Source organism: Biomphalaria glabrata, chromosome 14 (genome assembly GCF_947242115.1).
Source record: "Biomphalaria glabrata chromosome 14, xgBioGlab47.1, whole genome shotgun sequence".
Lineage (NCBI taxonomy): Eukaryota > Metazoa > Mollusca > Gastropoda > Planorbidae > Biomphalaria > Biomphalaria glabrata.
The window spans coordinates 1,308,827-1,334,334 of NC_074724.1; the positions used below are offsets into that span (position 1 = coordinate 1,308,827).

The 25,508-nt window shown below is 35.3% G+C and overlaps 2 protein-coding genes across 2 annotated transcripts in view; one reads left to right on the top strand and one right to left on the bottom strand.

Moving 5' to 3' along the window:
- The window catches only part of LOC106070200 (uncharacterized), a 121,202-nt gene that overhangs the window by 81,079 nt on the left and 14,615 nt on the right, over positions 1-25,508 (bottom strand). The gene's annotated exons all lie outside the window — the stretch shown is intronic.
- LOC129922825 (uncharacterized) overlaps positions 1-25,508 on the top strand; it is a 40,862-nt gene that overhangs the window by 7,823 nt on the left and 7,531 nt on the right. The window contains exons 4-7 of the mRNA XM_056010411.1: positions 463-673; positions 2,999-3,184; positions 5,808-5,879; positions 7,780-7,830. Of these exons, the coding sequence (XP_055866386.1) occupies positions 463-673; positions 2,999-3,184; positions 5,808-5,879; positions 7,780-7,830 (520 nt within the window). The remainder of the gene's footprint in view (positions 1-462; positions 674-2,998; positions 3,185-5,807; positions 5,880-7,779; positions 7,831-25,508) is intronic.

Consider the following 25,508-nt stretch of genomic DNA (forward strand, 5'->3'; position numbering starts at 1 on the left):
TTCAATACAGCGCCTTTGATCTTTTTTATTTTGTCTAATTATTTCAATCACAGGCTGTTGCGCAGCTAGGAATTAGCCGGGGAGAGGGGGCTTGGCCTCAATGGGGCCCCTTGTATTTTTGCGTAACATTTAATTTTTTATATAAAAAACACTCATTTGGGGGCCCCTCTCGAGTGGGGCCCGGGGATTTTCAAATTCTCCCCAACCTTCCCCCACCCTAGCTACGCCACTGCTCCCAGGCTTTAGCTTTTTTTTTTATTTATTTTGTTTCATTATGTGCTTCATTTTATAGCCACCGTATTTCTTTTTATCACTTTTTCTTCTTTTTCCTTTTTCTGATTTTTAAAAAAATAAAAACTATAAACGATGGGCAGATTACTTTTTAAGTCCCAACTATTACAATCTTATATAAACAATCTTGAAATATTAAGAACTAAACATTTCCGTATTTACATATTCCAGAATTATGTTTCAGAAGAAGGCAGACAACTCTACAGTCAAGACACTTCGACAAACGACACATACTCCTTGACTTCAACTTGCACATTTGTTAAACCTGCTGCCATAGCAACCACAGATACGTTCACTGCCGTGGTGACCATGTTCCCGAATATTTCCGGCAGCCTGTCAGAACAAATGTACGGAAGCAGTGTCTCAGTTTTAGTCGCATTATGTGAGTGTGTCTATGTATTTGATAGATACGTAATTATGATTGGTTAATAGTAACTTAAATTTTTGGGTTTATAGCTTCTACATAAGTACGACCAGTAAACTCTCCTTCTCTGTGTGTATGTATATATATTGCACTCCTCATTTTGTCTTCGGACTTGAAGATAAGCTTTATTATATATAGCTCCATGTGATCGAGTCTCACTTGGTTGAATGTTTTAATTAAGGATATATGCCCAAAGTCAGTAGTGCTTTAGGAGGCCTCCAGGAATGAGTTGGTGGAATATATCACTCTGCCTTTCTACAAAATCAGTGTCTACCAAGAAACCCTTCCATATTGATCTTAGACATGGGTACATTACTTTGTGAGTGCTTTCACCAAAGATGTTTTCACTACATCAAGGACATACGGTGACAAGACCTCTCTACAAACAAGCGATGTCCCAGTGCCAGAAAAACGCTTTATGGACCAGCTTAGGCACCAACTTGATTTAATAGACTTTAAATAGGGCAGGAGTTCTCAACCTGTGGGTCGCCACCCCGAGAGGGGTCGATTGACGATTTGTCAGGGGTCGCCTAAGAACATCGAAAATATGGATTATATTTTGTGTATTCTTCTATTGCTGTGTATGAATGGGGGGGGGTCGCGGCAGAGCGGGGGATAATAAAAAGAGGTCGCCGAGCTTAAAAGGTTGAGAACCGCTGAAATAGGGCATCTGGTTGCAGCCGGCTTCAGAACGAGATAGCTGGAGTTTTTTTTTTTTTTTTTTTAAAGGCCAGGGATACATTTTAGAGACCAAAAGAAAATCCACTGCCAAGGGAAGACGTAGACGGCCAAAAGAGAATCTAAGTCGGACATCGGCATATAATGGATTGCTTTGCGTTGGAAGTGGCAAATTATGTGGGTCGCAGCTGGTGCTACGTAACCACTTAAAGTTCTGCACTCCTCCTAAATCTTTGGTATGGAAGACAAGGCTTGTATAAAGACATCAAAGAAACCTGCTTCCAGATACCCCTTCTCCCCAAAATTTGCGGAGGTATGTTTGGTTATTGATTTTTGGCATGTTTTATTAATTGTTTTAAGGAAATCGTTAGAGCCGTTTTCAAAATTAGGACAGTTGAGCCCAGGACATCAAGAGAAGGACAGTGCTGTACCTTGTGAGGCCTCGAAAATGTAGCTCTACGAGCTAGAAAGACTATTAGTGTTTACAAGTTATGTAGCCAAATGTATTGAATTGGCTGTCGATGTAATTGTAATTAAACTGTCTCATTGTTTATTGAAACTCTTGTTGTCAAGTTCTTGTGTTAGATGTGTTGCTTTGTTTAGCAGTTTTTACAGAAGGCCTGGTATAGAAAGTCGTAACAATATATATGATGTATGATGATATAAGATGATGATATACGATACATTTAACGCGCGGTTGCTGAGCTGTAAAGCACTTGGCTTCCGAACCGGGGACCGGGGTTCGAATCCTGGTGAAGACTGGGATTTTTAATTTCGGGATCTTCGATCGCCTCTGAGTCCACCCAGCTCTAATGGGGTACCTGACATTAGTTAGGGGAAAGTAAAGGCGGTTGGTCGTTGTGCTGGCCACATGACACCCTCGTTAACCGTAGACCACAGAAACAGATGGCCTTTACATCATCTGCCCTATAGACCACAAGGTCTAAAATCGGAACTTTACTTTTACTTTACTATATATATATATATATATAGTATCCGCATAAAATTTCATACACAGGTTCCTTCTACCCTCTAGGTGCTGACTAAGAACGTTTTTTGACTGATTCGCAGCCTGACGACCGCTAATCGACAAAAACTGCAATCTCTATCAAACCTTTGTATTTTTTATTTCCCCAAAAAGCTGTAGTCTAATTAGAAAACATTTTTTTTTAATGGGAATATTGAATGTGTAAGAATAAATAAGTTTGGCAGAGGCGGGTTTGGGGATGGAGAGAAGGATAAACAAAAGTGCTACTACAATGCACAGGCCCAAAATTTGAGAGCGTGCATGTTTCAGGGGGAGATAATAAAGCAGGTCTTCCAAATCAAGTCAAAAGTCTATGTGAGAGAAATTTCGATGCGCAGGTCAAAGAGAGAGAGAGAGAGGAGGAAAAAGAGAGGGGCTTGAAATTCCATTGTAGCAGTTATACTAATTAGTGGCCTTGGTTGGTCGTTAAAATTTTTTAAAAAGAGGGCTGTTCTGGCCATAACAAACATTATAAAGCCTGGGAACAAATGAACATATTCAGACCTTTTATTAGGCAGAGTGACTTGATATAAGCTTTGCAATAGCAATGTATTACTTTTAAAATGCTCTCTTGACAGATACACCTTCCATTAAATTAGAAAACTGCCCGGCTATGGTAGACCTGGGTACCGCAGTCGACTGCTTCTGTCGTGTTGAAGGTAGAGAGCAAGCAAAGGTCAAGTTTAGATGGTACGATACATTGAATAATGTATTAATTACAAATACATCAAGACTTTCATTTGTGGCCACTGAACACAGTCGAGGTTTGAAGTTATGATAATTTTATCTAATATATAAAGCAGAAAGTAAGGCGTATGTATGTATGTGTGTATGAATGTATGTCCTGCATATAAATCAAAACCGTTATAACAATTAGATCATGGCGGAGGCCGTAGTGTATGTTTAACGTTCCTTTCACAAACGGAGGGCTCTAAAAAGATTACCTAACTGTATTTTTTTTTAAATAACGAAACGTTTTAACAAGTCAGGTAAACCCATTTTTTACAGAAATTTGTATTGGATAAGAATATGTGGGCTGAATGGTAAACTCATTTTCATATTTTACTTTTATTTTCGTGGCAAAATAAAAAAAAATTGAAGAAAACATTCTGCATGTTTGACATAGATCTAAATTGAATCCAGTAGGTCAGTAATACCCAAACTAAGGCCGCAAGCTATTGACTTTTTTTTTTAACATGATAATTTTCTCGTAATAGATGAACTTTTATTATTTGAATGTAAATGGAAATTCGTGCTTGCTTATATAAGTCTAATGTCTATAAATTTTGCTATTATAAATTGCTTCATATTGTATTTATTGTATAGTGTAAGATGAGTATCCTCCATTACATTAAACCAGCACAGTATTGAATAATCTCATAGAAGAAAGGGAATAGCTGGGAAGCAGTTCAAAGACTTGCAAAAGTTCGTGGAGAAGGGCCGAGCTTTTCCTGAGACCCTATGTTCCATAAGAAACATCAAGGACAGAAGAAGATAATGATGAAATAGCTCACGTAGTCACGCCAAAACTACTGCACACAATATATATTAGAAGACCCTGAAGTCTTAAGATGTTTGTTTGCTACTATGACCCTAGCTTCCAAGAATTATTTTTGACACATGCTAAGCATAAAAACATTGTGTCCTAGCCTCCTTCAGCAAGACAGAGGGATGTCAGAGCTCAAACTGAGAACCATCGTAACGACATTCCGAATTGCATAATACTAGATAAAGAAAATATTTACTCAGAGGCCCGGTGGCTGAGTAGTTAAGCACTTGGCTTCTGAACTGGGGATACCTTGTTCAAATCCTGGTGAATACTGCGATTTTAAATTTCAGGATCTTTAGTGTGCCTCTGAGTCTACCCAGCTCAAATGTCTAAATGCCATTAGTTATGGAAAAGTAAAGGCGGTTGGTCATTGTGCTGGCTACATGACACCCTCATGAACCCTGGGCATCAGAAACAGATGACCTTTACATTATCTGCCCTATAAATGGTCTGAAAAGGGGAATTTTTTTTTACTTCCTGTTGTCGATAAATGGTGTTTAAAATACGGGCAACTATTCACAATAAGATCTGACAGACAGACAGGTATTTTACTCTATCACAGAGATGACTATTTACTATATTTTTAACACATTTATGAACACGGTTTTAGATTTATTTTTTGTCAAAAAAAAATGTTTGTACACATTTATTTCTAAGTTTAGTATGTTCCGTCATACTGATTACTACATTCACAAACAAAAAAAAAAGTGTTTACTTTTTGTTTTAAAGAGAAAACAATCTATTTAAGTGGAACATAATGTAAAACAATAAACAATAATGAATACGTAGATTTTTATATTATTGCGTGGACTGCAGTGTGTCACAATGTCGGTTGGACACTTAACTAAAGAATTTTTTTTTAAGGAAATGTTTTGTTTTTTTAAAACTTTGAATAAGAGGTTTACTCTTTACAAAACAGTTGGATACTCATTATATGACATCAGTTTAGCCAGGTTCACATATAACTTCTCCTTCACTTTCACCTATGCCTTGGTCTGCTGGACCATTTGGGGCACCACACTTGATGTGTCAACCTTTTTTCTCCATTCTTGAGTCATTTGCATTTGATATAATTTCATTCTGATATTGAAACCTGCCTTTTACCTGCCTGGGTGGACCACTTCGGGCATTGATTTTGAATTTGTGTTTCCACACTAACTGTCTTTGTAACCTTGTTTGACGATAACTATATGAGCTTTACAAATAATAGATCCGCGACATGAGTTCGAACATACAAGCAACTATTCAGAGCATTATCTTATGTTACAAGTTACAGACGTCTCTTGAAACTAGGACGATAGTTGTGCCCTACGCCAGTGATTCTCAAACTTGTCACATTCTTAGTATTTAGGGGAACACATTGTTTGTTTTTTACAGAGATTAATTCAGTACGTTGGACTACTAGTTAGTTATTCCAATAGTTTAGGCGTAACTTATTCACTTTACGCAGAACACAAGGTCATAGAAATACATGTTGATAAGACTTACTTAGACTTCAGTCTTCCCGCGCCGTTCGGTGCATTGGGCGGCAAGTTGTCTCCATAAAGATCTGTTACTGGCAATGTTTGTAGCCTCCTACCACCTGGTGTCCACTGCTCTGAGGTTGATACGAGACGTTGGTTATGTCATTTGTTTTTAAGTCTAATTCAGGCAATCCATTCTATGCTCTAATGGTACAAATCGAGTGTTAATAAAATTACATATTTATAAAAAAAAAATTATTCTGGCACAATTTGTTTTAGTCAGTTAAACTTCAAAACATTTTTATTTACTAAATTTTAGTTTTGCACTACAGAATTAAGTCACTTCCTAATACTTTTGTCTAAATTACGTTTCAGAATTTATTTGCGTAGTTGATGACGTAGTGCACAAACGAAATCTATCACTGACCTATGTGCTACACGTGAACAGTAAGTAGTCGTCAGTACAATAGTACACAATTAATATTTAAAAAAAAAACATTAAGATATGCATGCACTACGGAAAGGCCCTAACAAGTTAGAACTGTTGGCCCCAAAAGCACCTTATAGAACAAAAACTTTATGGAGAGCTGCCAGATCTGGAAACCACTGCGCAGTTCATCGCAGACATAGGATTACTTGTCTGAACACTTCAACATATACATGAGAACTAAGTACCACACTAGCTATGGGCAACATAAACTAAGGGCAACATAAGCTATGGGCAACATAAGCTATGGGCAACATAAGCTTGGGGCAACAAAAGCTTTAGGCAGCATAAACTATGGGCAGCATAAACTATGGGCAACATAAGTTACGGGCAACACAAACTATGGGCAACACAAGCTATGGACAACACAATCTATGGGCAATATAATCTATGGGCAACATAAGCTATGGGCAACATAAGCTATGGGCAACATAAGCTATGGGCAACATAAGCTTGGGGCAACAAAAGCTTTAGGCAGCATAAACTATGGGCAGCATAAACTATGGGCAACATAAGTTACGGGCAACACAAACTATGGGCAACACAAGCTATGGACAACACAATCTATGGGCAATATAATCTATGGGCAACATAAGCTATGGGCAACATAAGCTATGGGCAACAAAAGCTCTAGGCAGCATAAACTATGGGCAACATAAGGTACGGGCAACACAAGCTATGGACAACACAATCTTTGGGCAACACAAGCTATGGGCAACATAATCTTTGGGCAACATAAGCTATGGCCAACATAAGCTATGGACGCCATAAGCTATAGGCAACTTAAACTATGGGCAACATAAGCATTAGGCAGCATGGTCAGCATAAGCTATAGGCAACATAAACTATGGGCAACATAAGCTATAGGCAGCATATGCTATGGGTAACATAAGCTATAGGCAACATAAGCTGTAGGCAGCATAAGCTTTAGGCAACATAAGCTATAGGTAACATAAGCTATGGGCAACATAAGCTACGGTCAGCAAAAGCTTTAGGCTTGATTTGGGTTGTGCTTCTAAACCAATATTTTGAATCAATAGAAAAAAGTAACTTATTGGGCGCGTTATCTTCTCGTTGATAAAATATTATAATCCATGTGAACTTCCTTGAAGGAAAGAACAGCGCTAAACACTTGCACAGCACTAATAATGTCTGTGAAAAAAACTTATTGAATGAACACATAGCACATAAGGCACATACATTTAAGCTGTATGGGTTACATTTGTTCAATAGAATATTTTTGAATAAAAATCTAATCACAAAAAAATATTTTTAGTTCAAGAAACTCGTGCTCAAGGGCAGTAATTCAATGTATTTGTCTGATAGATGAATTAAGAGAAGATGTCTTCCCGGAAATGATAATAAACAGTTTTTTAAAACAAAAAATGTTCAACTGTGTATTGAAGTGAGACAAAAGCAGTAACTCTTGTGCCTCTCTGGAAGAGTTAATTAGAGATGCGCATTTACGAAACAATTAGCTAGTTCGAATTGTGAATATGCCGATCTCCTAATGGTAGCAGTTCTACAACTCTTAAAGTAAGTTATAAGTGTGAATCTATGATCTATAGGTGAATACCTATATGGTCTACAGTGTGTTCTTGTTGTCTGTCTGTTTTGCATGTTCTTTCTGAATCGAAGCTTTTACCTAGCCCATAGTTTCATCCAGGAAGGCGGGTGGAGAAGCAGCGGCTTGGATTTGAACCCTGAACCCTGGACCGTCGAGACGAAGTACACATTTATTTTGTAATTTTCTTTTACATCAATGAATTACCTTTGCGATTGAGAGTAGGTTATGTATTTGTTGTACATTATTTATACACTTAAATTAATACGATATTAATTAATTAATTACTGTTTCAGATTCTCAAAATTTACATACCAGTATCTCTAATATTAATTCTTCTTACAAAGGTAAGTACAAATGTAAACCAATTCAATGCTTACAGACATTTCTTTGACTCACAATTACAAGAACATTTCTAGTTGCTTTTTTTGGACTTAGTAGAAGGAAATGTGTCAAATGTGTTAAATCGTAAGAGATAATTGCAAGGAAAATAAAGTTGGAATAGAAGTGAATCATTTGTAACAGTTCTGTTGTTGGCGCTATTGTTGCTGTTTTAAAACCTTTATTAGACTTTTCAATATCTTGTATATGGCAATGGCATCGCTTATCAATCTTTTTAATTCGGGCTCCCGATCCACAAAAAAGTAGGCTACGCCTGCGTCTTCTAGTCCGCCCGACAAATCCCCTAACTTTCGACCTTCCATTGTGATCGATTGAATGCGCTTGATATGTACGAAAGCCCAAACCTAACCTAACACTTCAATTGATTGCCGAAGAAGGAGTATAATTCAAGTATTAACTAGCCATTACCCGCATGGATCACATATGTACACGTTGGTTTTGACAATGAACTATTAGAAATTGTGTCCCTTAGTTAACTAGATCAGAGGTGTATATTTTATTCAAGATTTTTTTAAAACAATAGTCTCATTGATCATACAAGCAAAATTTTACTATCAGAATACATACAAGACATACGCAGGTAGTCAAAAGGCCAATAGTACAGTACGTCCTAAGTAAGCTACAATTATTTCTTGCTATAATAAGGCTTACATCGTAAGAGGAGGACAAACCTGTTTATGTAATAGTGTACATTAAATAAAGTCTACACATAGGCCTTACACTCTCCCCAGCTCCAGTGTAATGCTAGTTTTATCTTATATAATACAGACGTTACTTCAAAAATAAAGATGATTACGTCCTACGCGTCATGCATTTAGTCATGCATATTAACCAATGACTTAAACTCTGCCAAGTCACTGGTTTTCCTGGCTAGCTCAGGCAACCCATTCCATGCTCTAATAGCACTAGGGAAGAAGGAGTATTTGTACAAATTTGTCCTAGCATATGGGACGAGGAATGTGCCTTTATCTTTGTGTCTTTCAGAGTATTTTATTAAATTTTGTTTTTGTATTTGAAGATTATGGTTCAGTGTTTTATGTATGATTGCTACTTTACTTTTGAGCCTTCTGTCCTGAAGGCTTTCTAAATTTAGTGATTTTACTAAAGGTGTTACTCTAGTCAAATGTGAATTTTCGTTTGTTATGAATCTCACTGCTCTATTTTGTGTCTGTTCCAGTTTCTTAATGTTTTCTTGAGTTGAGGGGTCCCAAACGGAGGATGCATATTCTATTATTGGCCTAACCAAGGTTAAGTAACATTTTAGTTTTATGTTCTTATTTGATTTATATAAATTTCTTTTAATAAATCCTAATGCTTTGTTTGATTTTTTTGTAGTTTCATCAATATGTGGATTCCATGATAGTTTTTCATTTATTATAACACCTAGGTATTTTGCGTTTTTAGTCTGTGATACTGGTTTGCCATGAATAAGATAAGTGGAATTAATTTGTTTTAGTTTTTTTGTTACTCTTAACAACTGACATTTTTCTGGGTGGAAAGACATGCTCCAATTTGATTCCCATTTCTGTAATTCATCTAATTCTCTTTGTAAAATATCTGTGTCTTGTGTTGTTTTTATTGTTCTATATATTATGCAATCGTCTGCAAATAATCTGACTTTTGTTCCTGAACTAATGCAATTTGGTAAATCATTTATGTAAATTAAAAATAGTAGTGGACCCAAGACTGTACCTTGAGGTACACCTGAGTTTACTGTTATCGGTGTTGATTTAGAGCCATTTATTATTACAGTTTGTTCTCTCCCTATCAGAAAGTCTTTAATCCACTGATGCAGTGGACCATTAATGCCGAAATATTTTAATTTTTTAAGCAAACTATGGTGGTGAACTTTGTCAAAAGCCTTAGAAAAATCTAGTAAGATAGCATCTATTTGTTCACTATTATCTAAACCTTTTGAAAAATCATCAATTAGTCCTATTAGTTGTGTTTCACATGATTTATATTTCCTAAAGCCATGTTGGTATGGGGTGAGGACATTATGTTTGTCTAAGTGGTTTATGATGTTGCTACATATTATGTGTTCTAGGATTTTACATGTGATGCTGGTAAGTGATACTGGTCTGTAGTTCCCTGGGTCAGATTTTTCTCCTTTTTTAAATAGGGGGGTGACATTAGCTTCTTTCCAGTCCTTTGGTACTCTGCCCTGGTTAAGTGAAGCCTGAAAGAGTATTTTGAACACTGGGGCTAGCTCATTACTTAGTTCTTTGAGTAATCTAGCTGGAATACCATCAGGTCCAGAAGCTTTATTTGGTTTGGTGTTGGCTAATAGTTTTTGAATTCCATTTTCTTGTACTACTATATCTTCTATGTTGTCTACTTGGTTCAAATTCAGTAATATGTCTTTGTCTCCTGGGGCTGAGAATGCTGATGCAAAGTATTTGTTTAGAATGTTTGCTTTAGTTTCATTATCATTATGTATTATGTTATGTTCATCTTTTAATGGCGCTACGCCTGTTGTTTCCATTTTCTTAGACTTAATGTATGACCATAGGTTTTTGTTGTTATCTTTAGATATTACATTGTTTATGTATTCACTCTGCAGCTGTCTGCTTACTTTTTGGGTTAAGTGTTTAATTTTTATATACTTTTTGTAAACTCTTTCTGCATTAGTTTCTTTAAATTTTCTATAGAGGTTTTCCTTCTGTTTACAAAGCTTCTTTAGTCTATTATTAAACCAGCATTTATTTATTTTGTTTGATGTGTATTTAGTTGGTATATGATTTTCTATTATGCTTTTAAGATGGTTTTTAATGAAATTCCAGAGGTCATCGACTGGTTGGTTAATGTCTTTTTCTAATAAGAATGTTTGTTGAAAGTTTAGTGCAGCTTGGTGTAGTTGTGTTAGGTTACATTTATTCCAGAGTAAGATTTTTCTTTTGGGTTTTGTATTGGCTACTGCTTTTATCTGACTGTGTATTTTTATGATCTCATGGTCTGATAGACCAGGGATAATTTCATAATCAACTACTAATCCAGGTCTGTTGGTTAAGAAGAGATCTAATGTGTTGTTTAATCTAGTTGGCTTTTTAATGATTTGATCTAAACTTAGGTTGTGTAAAGTTTCTATGAAAAGCTCATTTATGTCCTTAAGGTTTTGGTGTTTATCTATGGTTAGTGTTTTCCAATTTATATCAGGTAGGTTGAAATCACCCATAATCCAAAAAACTGCATTTTTATTTGTCTCTTTAAGTGTAGTAATCTGATTACATAGTTCCTGCATGTATTCTAAACTAGAATTTGGTGGTCTGTAAATGCTGCCTATTATTAGGGATGTTGAGGTGGTATTAATTTTACAAAATGTTGATTCTACATTTTTTGAGTTAGGTAAGGTAATTTCTTCTGCTATAAGAGTGTTTTTTATTGCTAAAAGAACTCCTCCATGATTATCAGCCCTATCTTTTCTAAAAATTTCATAATTACTATTGAAAATTTCTGCATTATAAATTTCAGGATGCAGCCAAGTTTCTGTTCCTGCAATTATGTCTGGTTTCTCACATTCTAATAAAATTTCTAAGTCTGCTGTTTTGTTCCTAATGCTTTGAAAATTTATAACTAAGGTTTTAAGGTATTTTGGTATTACTTCTTTAGTAGGTTTGTTTAGTGAGGCTGTTGTATTAATTTTAGTAGATTTAGGTTTAACAGGAGTGGATCTGGCTAGTGGTTGGTGAGTTTGGTTCGGGATGGTGTTTAGGATGTTGTATGGGTTAGAAGTGTCCGCATCAAAGGAATCAAACAGTCCTGATGTAAACTGAGGTAACCCACACGGTACACAGTGCCATGATGCGTCTTTGTTGCCTAAGGCATAATACACAGGTGTATTCATATGGAGACATGATGCATGGTACCATTCATCGCAGGTGTCACATTGAATGGCTTTCTGTTTCAGGGTGCATATTTTTTTGCAGATGTTGCATCTATCTTTAGATCTAGGCCCTGGATTTGACTCTACATCTCCTGCCATTAATATTAACAGTGATAGGTATTTATTTCTGCTGTGTCTGATTGAGAACTTCCATTTGTGATGGGTAATCTTCTTTAATGTTATAGATGTGTATGTTAGGTTATTTTTGAAGTTGCATTGTTCTAAAGTGTGATGATTGATTATGACTGTTGTTTCCTTTTTAAGTTTAGTGTTGACAAAGGTAGATCTAGTTCTGTGTTCAGCTAGTGTGCATTTGGTGATTATTAGGATAAATAGCCAGAGCAATTTCATGATGACTGTTCTTGATTTTAGTTTTTAAAGGAGTCTAGTCTAAATCTAGTTTAAGGTTTACAATGCCTAAGTTAAGTCTAAATCTAAAGTGAAAGCTAGTTTACAATGACAATTTAGTCTATTTACAAGTGTATTGAACCTGAGGATGTGCAAAATAAATTATCATTTCTCTCGTTCATTGTCAAAGAATATGTCGCTAACAGAGGCGTGTGTTCCTATTTGTGGTCTCTGTTTTCATATCGAAGATTCCAAACGGCATTAGCGAAACATTGAGAACGAGAAATAAAAAGCAAAGAGTTTCACATTTAGTTTTACTGTTTTATGAAACAATTGGCAAAAGAACAAAGGTGAGTAACTCTTTTATTCTTTCTGATTTGTGTTTAGCAGAGTTACTTTTTCTTTTCTATTGTGAATGTGTGTCATCAGTCTAGACCAGGAGTGGGCAACTTTTTACTACCGAGAGCCGAATAAATAAAATTTAGGGACTGAGGGGCCGCATAAATATTTATTTTTTTTATTTTTTTTTTGCACTCCCAAACTACTACAAGAGTTAGCAATTTCTTGAATTAATTTTACGAATGATTTTTCTTTAATTTTACTATTGTTATTTTACATCATAATTCCCAAAGCTGCTTAGTTGTACTTATTGGGAAGTATTTAAGTGTTTATTCTTGTGCAAATTGCGAGAAATCAGAGGAACATACTACTTGTTTTTATTTCTTGTGACTGCTGTCAAATTACAGTCAATCAGCATCAACCTGTTCACAGATGATTGTGGTTCCAAAAAATTGGAAAGTTTAGCAGCAAAGTATTTTGAACGTGTGAACATACAGCTTCTGGCACCATGGAAGTGTTGGAACTTTCAGGTCAAACTTTGCTTGGAGTTATGACATCTGGAGCTGAATCAGCTTCTGCATTAATTGGTGAACTGAGGGTATTGAGAACTGATTCCCAGTTCTTGACGTCTTAAAATTGGCTTTCAAATTCCACTATCAAGGAATCCAAATTAGTCTTGTACTTTTCAACCATTTCACTAGTTACACCTTTCAGCTAAGGAAAATAGCAAAACCCGATTTCACTTGCTGGCCTCAAGAAGTGGAATAGTTTTGTTTGAAAAGATTTAAGATGCACATACATTTCATTTGCAGACAACAAATTGCAATGCATCCGATGATAAACATAAAGTCTGTCTTCAACTCTTCATTAGAAATATTAGTAACAAAGTCACAGTCAATGTCCCTCAAGCTAACCATTTCTACCTTGAGATTCCATATTCTTCTAATGCTAGGCCAGTGGATACTACTGTGTTACCGAACATCGGAATGTTTTGTTTCCAAATCTTCAAGTACTTCTCGGAACTACCAGCCAGAGCCGGCCTTAGATAAATGGAGGCCCTAGCAGGAGTGATTTTGGTACCCCCCCTCCCGAAAATAAAAAAGAAAAATTAAAAAAAAAAAAACAGCGAAAAAATTATAATTATGCAATTAATTGAAAAAAAAAAACTAGTGTACTACAATAATAACAGTGAGACAAGTTTTGCATATTCTTTTCTATTACAATTTAGCATACGTCCTGCGTGAAGACCCCTGTCTTTCAAGGGCCCTAAGTAGTTGAATAATTTGCCTATGCCTAAGGTGTGCCCTGTTCCAATAAATGAGTCAGTAATGTGATTGTTGTAAAAATTAGATTATAATTTAATGCAGCTTTCTGTAAACTTTTCCGTTATGAGTTTATGGTTGGAATATTGTTTTTATTTTATTAAAAGTAAAATTAAAAGCCTGTTTTTCTCAATCAAAGTTCGGACTCCAGCAGTTGTTACCCTTGCCATGTTGTACACGCCAACACAACTCTTTCTACACAGTTCTTCATAACATTAAATAAATACTGGCCTGGGCTTTTGTCTTTGACTGAATGTTTCGAAATATTACCATTTCAAATAATCTTTGTTTACTTTATATTTTTTAGAATGACGTTTAGAGACAATAGTTTCTTTAGCCTCTTCATTATAAGTGATAAGAATCAAATGTTTCAATAATTTCTTTTCATATTTACAATGATTTATTTTTAATATATTTGCATTTTTATATGTGTAATATGTGGGCATGCCTGAATTTTTAGGTGTCCACGGGCCACATAAAGCACTTCGGCGGGCTGCATGTGGCCCGAGGGCCGTAATTTGCCCACCCCTGATCTAGAAAATTTGTCATAGTAGGCCAGTCACGTGGTCTGGGGAGACCGATAGCTCGCTGCCACGTCACAGGTCTGACGAAGTAATATGGTGATTGGTCTTACATAAACCCCTTACATTACATATTACCAGATCTCCGAGGCTTGCAGAGAACTTTTTTCTGGGAACAGTACCAGGACAAAGAATATAAGAGGAAGACAGAAAAGCGATGGGAGGACAACATAAAAGAATGGACACGCCTGCCATTAAAAGAGGTTCTACCTAGGCAAAAGACAGTGGAATCGAGAAAAACGGTCGACGAATATTGCATGATGCCCCAACAGTTTAACAGACTAAAGTGATATGTAAGGATACAGATACATGTAAATCACTTCACTACATATCAATAGGATATAGGACTTAGGTGAAATATGTTTTCGGCTCAGTAAACACAGCTCTACTCGTGTCGGGTATCGAACCTCGAACTTCTTCATAGGTAGCCAATCCACGCCAAGTTCAAGCGTACTTAGCCTCTCGACCACGTATTTAGCGGAACACTTGGCTTATTTGAAGTGAGAGTAATTCACATGGTGGCCTACTAGTTAATTATTTGGGAATCACAATGTACACTAACACTTGACAACTATTCTTTCATGAAGATCAGTAACACTTATTTTATTTACTCTCTTTAACCAAGTGGGCAGTCACGCGTGACAATACAATAATTTAAAAAAAAACAAAAAAAACTCCAAAGTAAATTCTTTGTAATTACATACAAGGTCGCATGTTTTAGGTGCATTATTTTTTAATGTATGTCCTCATATATCCTTCATCTCTTCAACCTGTCCTTATATGTCTTTCATCTCTTTAATTAACCTAAGTCCTTATATGTCTTTCATCACTTTAACATAAGTCCTCATATGTCCTTTATCTTTACATTGACACTGTTGAAGTTAATGGGGATAGCTAGATAGTGTCGTGCGCGTGTGAAGTTTTCTTTGCATTTAATATTGGTGTTAGGCTTATAGGAAGTAGATTTTTTTTAGTGCGTTTTGTTGTCTAGAATATTGTGTGTGTGTGTGTGTGTGTGTTTACGTCATCCTTAGTTCCCGCAAGAGAGAGAGAGCTTCTTTTCTGAGCTGGGTAGCGGGTTTTGTGTTCCCCCCTTGTAAGGGTACGTAAGTAAATAGTTTTATTAAGTATGCTGATCTTTCGGTACGGGTGTCGCTATTGAAAAGTTCTTTCTTGTAGCGGCATCGCTAGATCTAGGTTTTCTTGTCGTTTCAGGGTGTTAGGCTTGGGGCTATGGGAAAGTGTGTAGTCTTTCCGCCCTTGGAGTTGTGCAGTAACTATTGTTGTTGAGGTGTAGGGAGTCGAGGTTACGTCGGGCGCCGAGATGGAGTGTGAGCGTGAAGGTGTGTTATGGAAACTTATTGGCGTGATATTAGACTAGTTATTAATTCAATGATGACTTCAATGATAATGATTTATATGTAAATATGTTGATAACTTATAATTAAGTATTATTAAATATTTTTCATGTTGACAACTGTTGTTATTCGCTAACTGTTCAGTTGAATAAATGTTATTCGATGTTCGTATTTTACATGCCATTACCTTTAGGTTCTTGTGTTACTCTGTTCTGGCTGGGGATACGGGACCATCATATCAGACCCTACTTAAGCGACTAAACTCACCTGACAGATAGATAGATAGAAAGAGACATAGATAGATAAATAGATAGATAGATAAATAGATAGATAGATAGATAGATAGATGATAGATAGATAGATAGATAGATAGATAGATAGATAGATAGATAGATAGATAGATAGATAGATAGATAGATTGATTGATTGATTGATTGAGACAGATATTTTTACCTGAAATGATGGTTAAGGTAAATGTGGCTGTCCTTGATACAAAAGGATTCAATCGCTCTATTTGAAATCCATATATTCTTTGAAGACAGACAATGACTATAAATAGACCTAGATATAATCTCAGAAGATGTTTGAGTTTCATGTACGGATGTATTAGACACGTTTAAATTACTTATGAACAAGACCTGCACAAAAACAAGATGTAAGGACAAAGACCAGACCGTTAGATACTTGAATAAAGATTAATGTTTACAGGCCACTGTCGAGTTTCTGTTCGTCTTAAAATGTTGTCCTCTTAAATTCCCAACACCAACTGACTAATAACAACATGAATAAACTAAAACCAAATAGTCCGTGAGGTCACCAAATGTCGCGTTCAATACCGTCAATTATGGTACGTCTCTATAATAGCTAAATGTCTAACGATTCCTGCCAAGATTTATGACGACAATAAAATACATTGACCGGCCTAAGGTTTGGCAAGACGTCTCAATATGATGAAATACATTGACCGGCCTAAGGTTTGGCAAGACGTCTCAATATGATGAAATACATTGACCGGCCTAAGGTTTAGCAAGACGTCTCAATATGATGACATACATTGACCGGCCTAAGGTTTGGCAAGACGTCTCAATATGATGAAATACATTGACCGGCCTAAGATTTGGCAAGACGTCTCAATATGATGAAATACATTGACCGGCCTAAGGTTTGGCAAGACGTCTCAATATAATTAAAAGAACGTTGGATCCAACCCCCCCCCCCCCTTCCAGAGTTTGAGAAAAGCTGCATTGAAAATGTATGACTGTTTTGGGATTAGAAAATAAAAATAAACAACGTCCGTATAACAAAATTCCTTTTTAACAGAATTAATAGACACAATTATCGGCTATTTGTGATGGGTGATCGGGGGATGTTGTAGGCCTATAGCTCATCTGTTTCCATGCTTGACTTTTCACGAGGGTGTCCTATTGTCAACACAACGACCAAGCTACTCCCCAACGTATACCAGCTACCTTTTAGATTTGGATGGACTCAAAAGTTTCCATTTCAGACCTTGTGATCTATGGGGCAGATGATGTAAAGGCTCACGGTTAACGAGGATGTCACGTGGCCAGCATAAGGACAAACTGCATTTACTTTTCAACAACTAATAATGTCAAGACTCAAAGGCACCCTAAAAATTCCCAAGTTAAAACAGCATATTTAAAAAACATTTATTTAGAAGCCAAGCGCTTAAACACTTAGCCAAATCTATTCCTATAAAAATCATATAAACAGTTCGGTGCTTATCAAATAAAGGTGTACTTTTAAAAAGGTACAATTATAATTAAGCGTAATAAATTCAAAGATATAGACTAGACTTAGCAAGAAAATAAAATGTAACAGCGGTCAACATGTTCTTGTCTATTGTCAGGATGTCTTCTGAGATGAACAGGAAGAAGGGAAGTAATCTAGTGCTAATGTTGCGATTCTCCTTCAACTTAATAGTATAATTGTCTTCTCTTGTATTAGCTTTGTTGTTCCCACCTTAAGCCTACCTGTTAAACCATATGCTCTTATGAGATAACCTTTTCCCATTGTACCATTGTATACTTATGTATTTCAGAGTAATGTTTTTATCTACTTAATAACAGGACAAAAAGATGATATTGTTTCTTGGAGGACTTCAAGTCAAAATATAACAAAAATAACGGTTTCTAAAAAAAAAGTAAAATAGATTATCAACTAGTTACGCAGAACAAGGTAATAAATGTTTTGATAATCTACGTATATATATATCAATATCTCATAGTTAGTCTGACACGACACTTCTTTTAGTTCCTCATGGAACATAGGGCCTCGACAAAAACACGCCACTCTCCACGGTCTCTTACTAGTTTTTTGATGGTGTCCCAGCTCTTCTCTGCTTCTTCAAGTATACTGCGTTGCCATGTTCTTTTTGTCTTCCTCTGCGTCTTGTTCCCTGGGGGGTTCCACTCTAAGGCCTGCCTAGATCTGTTGCTGGTATCTTTCTAAGGGTGTGACCAATCCATCTCCACTTCCTCTCTAAGATCTGCACTTCTATATTTTTCTGTCCACTCATCTCCCACAGTTTGGTGTTTTCTACTTTGTCATACCAGTGTATTTTTAGGATATTTCTCAGACATCTGTTGATGAAGGTCTGTACTTTTTTTTTGTTGTCGCTTCAGTTGTTCTCCATGTTTCATGTGGCAGTCTAAGCGTAGAGACACTGAATAGATGTTAGCGACAGTGGCGTAGTGAGCAAGACAAAGAGCGACATGCAGTAGTTGACATCAGATGACATGGACAGCGGTACTGAACTCTGATGCAGTCTGCGGCGCTGGGTCCAGTGCATGGAGGATAGAGTAGCCGTGGTGGTCTGATTGGCAAGGGTGATTAATTCCTGTTTTGTTGATTATGTCTTTATTGTTTATTATGTTAACAAATACAATAGTTTCATTGGTATATACTTTTGAATCCACTTGTCTTATGTTATCATTTTATGGTATTAATAATCTATATTTGCAATTATTAATTCATTCATCAATCAATCTTTACATTTATTACATGATTTTAAAGTGGCCATCGATGCCCTATTTATAACATTAAATATTAGTTTTAATGAGAGAGTTTGACTTTATTATGAGTATTCATTATGTGGTCATTGATGTTGTGACATTGTTGTCCTTAGTTTAATTAATATACATTCAAAGTAATTACACGCACTAAGAGTGAGAATCATCACTAGACGAAAAGAGTCAATGGAATACTACTGGTACATATATATTAAAGGGAGGTAAAATGAAGTAGTAACGAGAGTGGGGGAATCTGGGTCGTGACACTAACAACTAGCTAAAGCGCTAATTCTATTTAGTCTTAATCAACTACCTTCCAATGCAATAACTAATACAAATCATTTTCTTACCCTGGTCCTTTAGTACTACTTCCTACATGCTACAGCATCTCTGGCACACGACACCCGCCCCTGTAGATACCAAATGGCGCTGTGCCCCGGTCTGCCCCAAACGTCTCTTTATATAGGCTGAGTATCTCGCCTGCACCTAAACTAACATTAATAATGGTCTGTGTCTGCCCAAAACGTCTCTTTATATAGGCTGAGTATCTCGCCTGCACATAAACTAACATTAATAATGGTCTGTGTCTGTCCCGACCCACATATCAGTCTCTCTACAAGGCAAACATGTAACTGACATTGACCTAACCTTTGTCTGGTCTCTGTCAACTCTATCGGTGAGCCTTGATAACACCTATAAAACTAATTAATTAGTCTCACACACTCAACAGTGTGACACGTGTGTATTAAAAATGTATTACAAATGAATTACAAATGGAATACAAATGTATTACAAATTGAATGGAAATGTATTACAAATGTATAACAAATGTATTACAAATTTATTAAAATTGTATTACAAATGTATTACAAATTTAATAAAAATGTATTACAAATATATTACAAATGTATTTCAAATATATTACAAATGTATTACAAATATATTACAAATATATTACAAATGTATTACAAATATATTACAAATGTATTACAAATATATTACAAATTTAATACAAATGCATTACAAATGTCTTACAAATGTCTTACAAATGTCTACAAATGTATTACAAATATATTACAAATGTATTACAAATGTATTACACATGTATTATAAATTTAATACAAATGTATCACAAATGTATTACAAATGTATTACAAATGTATTACAAACACTTACTTTACAAAACGACATAAAAGAGTTGATACTTAGTTGTAAAGAGAAGTTTCAATCAGTTCTCTGAACGTCTTCTTCTGTTTCACCAAAAGTCAAAGAACAAAAAACTTGTGAATGTTTGGGTCAAGTTGAACAAGTCACCAAAAAACTTGTGAATGTTTGGGTCAAGTTGAACAAGTAACCAAAAAACTTGTGAATGTTTGGGTCAAGTTGAACAAGTCACAAAAAAACTTGTGAATGTTTGGGTCAAGTTGAACAAGTCACAAAAAAACTTGTGAATGTTTGGGTCAAGTTGAACAAGTCACCAAAAAACTTGTGAATGTTTGGATGAAGTTGAACAAGTAACCAAAACACTTGTGAATGTTTGGATGAAATTGAACAAGTCACCAAAAAAACTTGTGAATGTTTGAATGAAGTTGAACAAGTAACAAAAAACTTGTGAATGTTTGGGTCAAGTTGAACAAGTCACCAAAAAACTTAAGAATGTTTGAATGAAGTTGAACAAGTCACCAAAAAACTTGTGAGTGTTTGAATGAAGTTGAACAAGTAACAAAAAACTTGTGAATGTTTGGGTCAAGTTGAACAAGTAACCAAAAAACTTGTGAGTGTTTGGGTCAAGATGAACAAGTCTCCAAAAAACTTGTGAGTGTTTGGGTCAAGTTGAACAAGTCACCAAAAAACTTGTGAATGTTTGGATGAAATTGAACAAGTCACCAAAAAACTTGCGAATGTTTGGGTCAAGTTGAACAAGTCACCAAAAAACTTGTGAATGTTTGGGTCAAGTTGAACAAGTCACCAAAAAAACTTGTGAATGTTTGGGTCAAGTTGAACAAGTCACGAAAAAACTTGTGAATGTTTGGGTCAAGTTGAACAAGTCACCAAAACACTTGTGAGTGTTTGGATGATATGAACAAGTCACCAAAAAACGTGTGAATGTTTGGGTCAAGTTGAACAAGTCACGAAAAAACGTGTGAATGTTTGGGTCAAGTTGAACAAGTCACGAAAAAACTTGTGAATGTTTGGGTCAAGTTGAACAAGTCACCAAAACACTGGAATGTTTGGATGAAAATGAACAAGTCACCAAAAAACTTGTGAATGTTTGGGTCAAGTTGAACAAGTCACCAAAGAACTTGTGAATGTTTGGGTCAAGTTGAACAAGTCACCAAAACACTGGAATGTTTGGATGAAAATGAACAAGTCACCAAAAAACTTGTGAATGTTTGGGTCAAGTTGAACAAGTCACCAAAGAACTTGTGAATGTTTGGGTCAAGTTGAACAAGTCACCAAAAAACTTGTGAATGTTTGGGTCAAGTGGAACAAGTGACCAAAAAAAAACAACAAGAAAAACGAAATCACAAAGGTTATAGGAAATGTAATTCTTATTGAAAAAAAACAAAGTAGGATACCAGCACCAAAGCATAACAGACGAGGAGAGAGAAAAAGAGAAAGAGAGAGGAAGTGGAAAAGAGAGGGAGAGACAGAAGAAACGAGAGAGTGTCAGCTTAAACAATACACTTATAAGCTTAATATTGCACTAAAGGAACACTGAACTCTGTAAGCGACGCCAACACTACACGCTGGATACATCAGACTCTTTAATAACACACTCTCACATAACACAGGTTACACACAACAATATATGAGCTTTCATACCAAGTGGAATAACAACAAACATATATACATAAACACAATGTCAACGGAGAGAGAGAGAGAGTACGACAGAATAAAAGAGAGAAAATGAGATAGAGAGAAATAGAGAAAGAAAATAGACAGAGAAAATAAGGGAGGCTACTAGGATCAATGCATAGAAATGGTTAATTCGTGGATTATCTACCCTGTCTGTTTACCGTGTTTTTGAATATTCTCCATCGTTTGAAGAGCAAAAAGTTTAGGAGAGTCCACTCCCCTTATCTAACAAAGGGAAATGTAAAATATCTGAATTTTAGAATAACTTTGTTTCACATCACTTTTTACTTTATGAAGCTGAAATTGATGTCTTGATGACACACTGTACAGTAGCTGTTAATAACTATTGTTTTAATTTACTAAATAATTACATTTCTTTAAAATTTTAATAAATGATGTCACGCATTTTTAATTTGTTCTTTTCGTAGAATGAAAAAAAAAATAAAAGAAAAAGAAGTAGACAGTACGAGGACCGAACCCACACGCTATTGTATGACACTATAATAACTTAGTTAACCAGTGATACTACTAAAAAGTATAAAGTAAGGTTACTCTTTCAGAACATGCGGTCTATAGGTCAGATGATGTTTAGGACGTCTGTTTCTTTGACTAACTTTTTACGATAGAGTCACGTGGACTGCACAACGACCAACCGCTTTTACTCCCCCCCCCCCCGTCTAAAAGGGAACTTTACTTTTATATACTTCTGATATAAGTTCTTGCAGTACAGTCAAGCATCAAAGGTTCTTATCAAAGTCTTGTAGAAATACGTGAGCTTCAATCCACATTATTACAGTAGCCCCTCCATGACTCTTCTAGTTATGTAAATGATGTTTTTAATAGAGAAATACGTTAAGGAAATAACATGACATCTATAAGAATCAATACAACATTCTTGGTCTTGAGGATTTGGTTATTGAAATTTAGTAGGTGTTTAGTTTTAATGAATTATTTAGTACCATTATCTAATTATCACACATGTATTTGTTTTGTTACCAACATTGACTCCTCTTCGACACATTTGTTTTATTACACTGTTAAAATATGATACAGAAAATTAAATGTAAGCAAAGACAAATATGTTTTTAATCTTAAAAATAGTATTTTATCATTTATCTACTTTGAAAAAAAAAATGACGCGCGTTGGAGAACAATCAAAAAGATGGATATCAAACAAAACATTTGATTTTTTTTTTCTAATTTTCGATTAATTTTTTGCTTGTTTCTTTTAAAATGATTGCTAAATTTTTTATTATATTTAAAATGAAAAAATACAGTCTACATTTAGTAGGTTGTTTACTGTAAATCTTTCGATATATTTATTATACAAATTAAATGTAAGTTTTTGAGGTACATGAAAAGACAACTGTGATTTTATTTTTAAAAATTAGTATTTAGTTAACTCCCTTGAAAAAACAAAATATGGCTGCTAGATTATAAAAGAACTTTAAAAAATAAAATCAAACAACACACACAAATTTTAATTCGATTAATTATATTTTATTATACCCGACAACTTTTTGTATTTGAAATATTTGCAAACTTTTAGATTGCATTTTAAATAATAAAAAAACAACAACATACGAACTACATCTAATGTTTTTTCCACAAACCTGATGGTCGAAAGCAAATTCTGGTAGATTTTATTGTATTTTAAACAGGTTTCAATTATTGTAAATGTAAATTACAAACAACAAACATGGATAAAAAAGGAAACAAAACATTGTAAATTTAAAGACAGCATACACACTTTATTTACATAACTACAACAAAAGTTGATCTAAGACAATAGGAAGATTTTTATTTTCTAAGTCCAAAAAAAATGTTTCTATAAATATTTATCTTAAAGTATAAATGTATTTATCACAAGACTAAAGAGACATTTAAGTTTAAGGTTCAGAATGTCAAGGGTTCTCAAAGACATCTTCATGGTGGAGCTGGACAAATCACAAGGGAAACAACTCACTAGACAATACCAACTCCACTGTAATTTAATCCAGACTTGAGACTTCCACTGTGGACAAGTTCAGGCCAAGTCCAGTTACTAAACCCCAGATAGTTGACATATGCTCCACTACTTCCTGGACATGTACAAGTTGTATAAGTAAACTGAGATCTACCACCACCCACCTTTAGTCTGTCCTTCCATTGACCAACACTGACCTGTTTAGAACAGCCATGAGGATGTGACACTATAAAGAGAAACTTGTGTGGAGGTCTAGAATAAATGTATTTGTCCCAGACCTTATCCCAGACTTTTTCAAAATGTTTCCACATTCCCATCAGTTTATTTCCTAAAGTTTCATCACATGTCACACAGTTCAACTCACACCTGTCATGCTCAATGTTTACATATCTAACACTGACCTTATCAACAATGACCACTGGACTTCCATCTCTATCATAAAACAATCTCAAGGTTGTGTGGTTGGCCTCAATGTCATCAAAAACCACTTGTGTGGCTGTGTGCACTTGAAACTCCCACCACACATTGCTGGGTGAGTTTGAACCTTCACATTTTCTACACCAACACTTTGTGTAGGCAATACGTCCATAACCTCCATCTTGTCTGACTCCATCTTGAAACTTGTTTACATCCCTCACACTTCCACTTCCTGTCCTCAAGTTTCTTCTCTCTCTCATGTTATAAAATGGATATGGTTGAGTTGTCTTTGGCCAAAGCTTTGGTCTATGTGGACTTGACATTTCCACACCAACTCTAACTGTGAGGTCAGCTATAACTTTGATGTATTCATAGAAATCTTTGTCTTGATAACCTTCAGGTAAATGTTTCAAGGTGAATGTCTCAACAGGTACAAACTGGCTATGACCTGGATTCTTCTTACAGCCCACAAAATATTTGTGTAGATCAGCTTCTCCACCTTCTGACTCCTGAGTTTCATGATCACCTGGAGAACAAGGAAATAAACTTGATCCAATGTACAACACAATGTACAGTATTGAGTCTATCAAGAGATATCTATAAATAGATCAAGTCTAACTCAAGCTAAATTCTAGGGAAAAATTTGATAATTAAAAAAAAACAACATAAGACTTATTTTCAATTTAGGTATTGTTTCACTCTGATTTCATACCATTAAGTACAAAACACAAAACTGTGTGAGATGAGTGGACAGAAAAATATAGAAGTGCAGATCTTAGAGAGAAAGTGTAGATGGATTGATCACACCCTTAGAAAAGATACCAGCAACAGAGCTAGGCAGGCCTTAGAGTGGATCTTACAGGGAACAAGACGCAGAGGAAGACCAAAAAGAACATGGCGACACAATGTACTTGAAGAAGCCGAGAAGACCAGGAAGAGCTGGGACACCATAAAAAAACTAGCAAGAGACCGTGGAGAGTGGTGTGTTTTTTGTAGAGGCCCTATGTTCCATAAAGAACTCAAAGTAGTGATGATGATGATGATAAGACTAGTTTTGAAGTTAGGTATATTTTCACTCTGATTTCATACCAATAAGTCCACAGGTGTCTTGAGGAAAACAAAGGTCTGTACTTTTCTGGAAATTAGAACAAAATATGAATATAAAATTACTTTCTTTTATATATATATATATATATATATATATATATATATATATATAAACAAATTTACATCAATGAAATATTCTCAGAAAAATCTAATTTCTATATCTTTATGCTTGTACAGTAAAATTAAAAAATATTTTGTTAATTTATAAATTGTTTCAACTAAGTTGATTGCAAATTTTTTTTGCACTTAGACTGAATGTAATACATGTGAAATGCTTTATAATGAAATGTAAAAAAAAATAAAAATTCATCAGCCTTTGGTAGTCTAGGTTTCAATTTAGAGCTCCAATTAACTTTAAAACTACTTTTGGAGTACTAGATCTAGATTCTAAATCTAAATGACAAATTCCTT